Here is a 6000-nt window from a genome sequence, read left to right as displayed (position 1 = left end):
GCTAATCGTGCCTGACTTATTCTAATATCTGAAACCAGTTAGCCTTTCCTGAAGTTGCAGCACTGGCTGGGGGTGGGGTAAGGGTTACAGGTGGGCCTTAGAAGGAGCCAGGGAGTACTTTGGACAATTCAGACAATTCCCCCCTGCATCTTCCTGAGACTTGCAGATGATTTTACTGGGAAAAATAACCAGTGTCAGCACACAGGATGCTTCCAAAAATTTAATAAATAATGATTCTTTAAAACTGTATAAACTATAAATTACCATGCAGTCCTTATAATTTAAAATAATTTACAGGTTGAGGTAGGGAGGGGCCCAGGAGAGTGTGGAAGGGGCAGGGGAGGGAGCATGTCGGCAGGTCAGGCTCTTCTCACAGCCTTCCTGCTGAGCACACACACACAGGCCGTGTCGATCCGGATAAATCGCCAGGCAGCCTGCTTGCCATCCATGGTCAGCGCCTTGACAAAGGTGTGAGTCGTGGTACAATATGAGTTCCAATGCTTTGAGTCAATGCCCCGGCACCCGCTGTCAACGGGATTTGGGTCCCGGCACTTGGTCTCAAAAAAGTACTGTTTGAATACACTGTTGTTAATGTTCACCTCTCCCAACACCATCACCTCCTTGCCCTTGATGTCTGTGGCGGTGGTCTTATCCCCAACCCACACGCTGACACTGTCACACACCGAGAACTCGCCCCTGTGGAAGATGGGGTGGGACGATGACCGCTTGCTCCTGTGAGTCCTGTTGAAGGGGGCAGCACCACCGACCTCAAAGTCCAGATCCTGAGTGTCTGCAGCTTCAGGTGGGGGCTGAGTGCTAAACAGCACACGGGGTGAACGGAGTCGCCGCTTTTTAAACAGCCTGGGGTCCACAGTAATGTTGCGGGTCTGCCCTGCCACTCGTGCAGCTATCGCCACTGCCGGGGTGCTGCGGACTCTGCGAAGGGCCGTGTCAAGGGAATGCTGAAGTTTAGTCCAGTGGGCTTGGGGGATGGTGTGTCCTGCAGGGACATTGCTCTCTGAGTGTGGTTCTGCCTGTATGCCGATCAGAAAAGCTGTGATCAGAGTGTAGAACAACATGGACATTACGCTATGCACCTGGAAAGAAAAAGAAATGAGGGTGACTCCATGGAGTACTAAATGCAGTCAAAAGGCAGTTTCTGGGTCCCTCAGAGTTGACCTCCCACGGGGATCACAAAGAGATTTCATTCAAACTGGGGCATTTCTGAGAGGGAAAGGGTGTGCTAGCAATGGTTACACCGGGACAACAGGCATAAGCCGGGCTGACTCAGGCAGTATGGATGTGTGGTCTCCCCATCCAGGCTTCTCCAGGAAGGGACAGAGCCCCTGGAATTTTGCCCAGTAGTTCAGTATGAGCTTGGAAATATCCAACAGAATCCTTTGAGTTCTCTGACACTTAAGGAGGCTGAGGGAGGTGGTAAGTGTCCATGTGTGTACCAGGGAGGCCGGTGGGGAGAGTTTGACACCTCTCCCTGGCACTTGTGCCTTGATGTGATGGTGCTGTCCTGCTCAGCAGTTCTGAATCCTCTGGGAAGGCACTGGGGAGATCTGCTGGGGACATGTCTTGAAGCCTCAGCACTGGGTACCCCCTTTCAGACAGTGCACTGGGTCAGCTCTAAGATCTGGTGACTCGGAGCCCTTGTTATGAATTCACAAAGCATCATGTTTGGCAAAAACCTTGTGGCTCTGGGACCAACTTAGTCCAGGCACCTCTTCAGACACTACCCCACATATATAACTGTGGACCACATAATAGTTCCTCTTTGTGTAATGTTTTTAAAATGTTTTCACTTCTATCTTCTCATGAGTCTGTGAGTTCGATTAGGATTTATCATATTTATTTCACATATAAGGAAACTGATTCACAGAAAATGAACTAACACTAAAGCATTGAAGTCATAAATGAAAACTGAACCAGAAATAGAATCCAAAGTCGACCCCTTACTAAGCCAGTCTGTCCTTCCATCCACCCTTCCTTCTTTTCTCCCTGCCTTTCTCTTTCACTCTTAAACATGTCTTTTCTTTTTATTATTTGTTCTTATGTGACTATAGATCAAATGGTATGGATCTATCTGTCCCCAAGAGGACTCTGTACTGCACTGCAGTTACCCCACAAATAATCCCCCCACTTGGTCAAGTAGTTGTAGAATTAGTTCTCCTAGAGGGCCTCTCACTGGCCTCTGTGGCTCTCCTGTGCATACTTGTAGATGTGTAGCAAACATCAGCTCCTCTGTAAAGCTTCCATAGATCTTCTTGGTTGGATTAGAAATATCTCCTGTAAGAGTGTTCTGCAAACTTCCAATTCTATCCTTTCTCCCATCTCTCCTTCCCACTCTCATGGATCATTCTACTTCCTTTCCACACAGATACCACCTAGTCCTCGAAGCCTTTTCAGACCACTCTAACCAAAAATGATATCTTTCCATTCTGCACTTCAGAATAGCATAATTGTATGTGCATATGTGTGTGTGCATGTGTGTGTGTGTGTGTGTGTGTGTGGTGTGTTCTCTTCTACTAAATCAGTGCAATGACAAGAATTCTGCATTGGGTCTGGGGGTTAGAAAACCTTGTTCGGATTCCTACTCCACTACTTGTTAGCAGAAGAAACCCATTTAATTTCCCAGAGCCTTAGTGTTCTCATTGATCGGAGGTGGGCAAGAAACACTATTTCCCAGAGTCATTGTTAGGATGAAGTAGGTTCTCACAAAATTTGTGTAAATTATGAGTTATTTCCGTCTTCTTGTGTCAAGGACTTTGTCTTTTGTGTTTTCTACTGCTGGGTTTACCTCTCTCAGACCTCCTTCAAAGCCATTTTTATTGTCTCACCGTGACTGTGAGGTACTGGAGGGTGGAGCTGTGTCTCATCCACTTGTGTATCTGGGCACTCCATCCCTTGTATTCCACAACAGTTTGTGCATAACCCTATCACCTCTCCTAGGGTTGTGGATAATCATTGACTTGTCTGTCTCCCTGAGAGTGCTTTGGAAGCTGCACATTTTGCATTTCAATATTTCCAGGGCCAGTTGCCGTGTCTGGCATGTAGTAGGTACTCAAAAATTAAGGAGAATGAATGAAAGAATGAATGGGAGTGGCAAGAGAAGCTCACCATCTGCCTTCTTTCCATCACAGTGCGTGGTTTCTTTTGGCCTTTGTGCATATGGCTACACACTGCTTTTCTAATCTGTTTTAAGGCAACGCATTCTTCTCCTCCATACTGTGCTTTTATTCAGCTGGAAATAGACAGCTCTTTGGTGAGATATCAAGAAGGAAATCACCAAATTCTTTTCTCTTTGGTTTCTTTGAAGAATGCTTCTGTTTGCTCCAATTCTCCAGCTGACCATGCAAAGGAGGCAATGGCATATCTGGGGTTTTGACCATTACCAGATCTGTTGGCTAATGGTCTTGCAGATAAATGTCTGGACAACTCTTAGAGGACTGAATATTCAGTTGGCAGCAAATCTAAACCCTTTACTTTTGCTCCTTTTCATGTTTCATTTCTTTGTTCTTCTCGGTACATAATATCTCTTATTAGATAGATTAAAGGAGAAGAAAGAAAACTGAAATTCATCCCCTTATATCCAAATTAGTAACACTTGTTAGAATTTTGAGGGGAAAATGAAAATAACTAAATAAAAAGGTTTCGATGGACATAAGGGACATACTTCTCCCTATTCCCCATTACCCGAAGTTCCCACTTCATTCATGGTCTCCCCTTTGGTGGGCTCATCCTCTCCTAAGGAGCCCATTGAAATTTCTGTGCAATCGACTCCCATACCTGGATCTCTAATCAACTAGTCTTTTGAAGCTAGTTCTGCCTTCCAGCTTCTTGAAGGCAATTCTCCATAGATACTGGCATTTTAAATGCAAGACATCTAAAATGAAAATCTCCATACTCATAATCCTAATTAGGACCATCTTCTCCCCATCTTCCTTCTCTGCATACAACAGCAACAGACCCATTTTGGATCATTTGATTATTAGTTTCACAGCTACCATCTCTTTTGATCCTCTCTCCTCATCTCCCTAAACAGGCTTCTTCACAGTTTCCTTTTTCTGTTACTGGAACCATCATTCATTCATCCATTAGCTCTATACCTCTGCTTATCCCTCTGCTTTTTCATCCCTGACCTCCATCCAGCCTTTTTGGTTTTGTTTTGGTAGCATTCTCTCGAAACTGTATTTTCCCTTCCATTCTCATCTCTGGGCCCCTAGTTCAGGTCATGGGAACAGTTCCCCACCTGACGTCCTGTACCCTCATCTCTCTTCTTCCAATGCCTTCTATCCCTGGCTGCCCCATTTAGCTTCTTAAAATCTGCTCTGATTCATATCACCCTGCTCAAAGGAACTGGTGCCAAGTCCCTTGTCTATAAGTCAGTAGGGACTGCTCTGCCTGGCAATGGGATCCTGCCTCCTTCTACTCCCCTCACATAGTTTGCATTCCGGGCGCACAAAACTCCTGGGGGCAGTTCCTGCTTGGGTTTCCCCACCACTGCCCTTTTTCAGACTCTTCCCTTCCAGGTATGCTCCCCTACCCTCCTAGGGCCTTTTCTGCTCTCCACCTCTGCTGGTGGAATCCTCCTGTTGTCCTTCAACAACTTCAATGCTGCCTCCCCTGGGGAGTTTTTTCTAATTCCAAGACAAACTACCTTCTCTCTCTCTCTCTCTGTCTCTTTTTTGTTTTGTTTTGTTTTGTTTTTGAGATGGAGTCTCACTCTGTTGCCCAGGCTGAAGTGCACTGGTTCGATCTCGGCTAGCTGCAGCCTCCGCCTCCCAGGTTCAAACAAGTCTCCTGCCTCAGCCTCCTGAGTAGCTGGGACTACAGGCACACGCCGCCACACCTGGCTAATTTTTGTATTTTTTTGTAGAGGCGGGGTTTCACCATGTTGGCCAGGATAGTCTTGATCTCTGACCTCGTGATCTGCCCCCCTCGGCCTCCCAAAGGGTCGGGATTACTGGCGTGAGCCACCATGCCTGGCTCCTTCTCTATCTCTTAAAGCCTTCCCTTTATATTCTCTTAGGGCAGTTGTATTCTCTTATCCTCCCTTCTAGAGGACAAACTCCCTGTAGGCAGCAAAGTGTCCTACTCATCTTTGTTGCCTCCAGGTGACCTAGAACTCCCAGGTAACTCCACCTCTAAGAACCTGTGAGTACCTAGACAAGTCTCCTGCCTCCAGTGTTCCTTAATTCTCCATCTGTGTGATGATGTTTAAGGTATCTTCCAACTAGTATATTCTTTCATTTTAGGCACTTACGAAGTTTTCTACTCTGCCTTGCATCTGCTGGTTTGACTGAACTGACTTCACAAAGTTCCTAAACTCTAACACTACCTTTCCACTCACAGTCAAGATACCAAATGGTATCACATTTAATCACAATGGAGATTTGTATCACAGGCAGATTGTTTCATTAAGACTTGAATATGTCTCAAATATATCTCTCATTTAGATTTTAGGTTTAAAGTTTTAAAAATATATATATTTAATTCACTCATGAGAGTGTGTTCCGATAAACTTTTAAGTTTTTAAACAAAAACTCTCTTTTAAAAAATGATCAGTAGATAAAAGAAAAATTGAGTGCATTCTCTATTCTAGTGATATAATGCACCGTTTAGAAAAGAACATTCTTTTTATTTTTGATGTGAACCAGAGGAGAAGTTTTATTTATTTATTTTTTAAAACACCCTTTGAAGCCTTTCTCCTGAACAGATGACAGCCTTCTGTGTGGCTTTACTAAGCAGAGCTCTGCAAGCTGAATGATCAGATGGGGAGAATGCAATTAGGGGCTCACATGAATGAACATGTTCTATTTAATGTAAGAATGGTCTTTAATTGTCTTCCTCCTACCTAGAATGGAAGATCCATGACTAAGAGTGGGGTGGCCCATCGGGATGCCTTTACAACCAGCCACTGATGGGGTGCCCCGCTCTCTTGCCCTCTTCTGAACCAGCGGTACATTCTGTGGATTTCCAGTGGTTCACACA

At 45.1% G+C, this 6000-nt stretch overlaps 1 protein-coding gene across 3 annotated transcripts in view; it reads right to left on the bottom strand.

Moving 5' to 3' along the window:
* Window positions 1-207: 207 nt before the first annotated feature.
* The window catches only part of LOC105479138 (nerve growth factor), a 52243-nt gene continuing 46450 nt past the window's right edge, over window positions 208-6000 (bottom strand). For all 3 annotated transcript variants that reach the window (XM_011736951.3, XM_011736950.3, XM_071072489.1), the window contains one exon: window positions 208-1097. In XM_011736951.3, coding sequence (XP_011735253.2) covers window positions 360-1085 — 726 coding nt within the window. In that variant the 5' untranslated portion in view covers window positions 1086-1097 and the 3' untranslated portion in view covers window positions 208-359. The remainder of the gene's footprint in view (window positions 1098-6000) is intronic.

The sequence above is a fragment of the Macaca nemestrina genome, chromosome 1 (genome assembly GCF_043159975.1).
Source record: "Macaca nemestrina isolate mMacNem1 chromosome 1, mMacNem.hap1, whole genome shotgun sequence".
Taxonomy (NCBI): domain Eukaryota; kingdom Metazoa; phylum Chordata; class Mammalia; order Primates; family Cercopithecidae; genus Macaca; species Macaca nemestrina.
The sequence above is the reverse complement of the archived record's forward strand: the minus strand, read 5'-3'. Positions and strand labels throughout refer to the sequence as shown.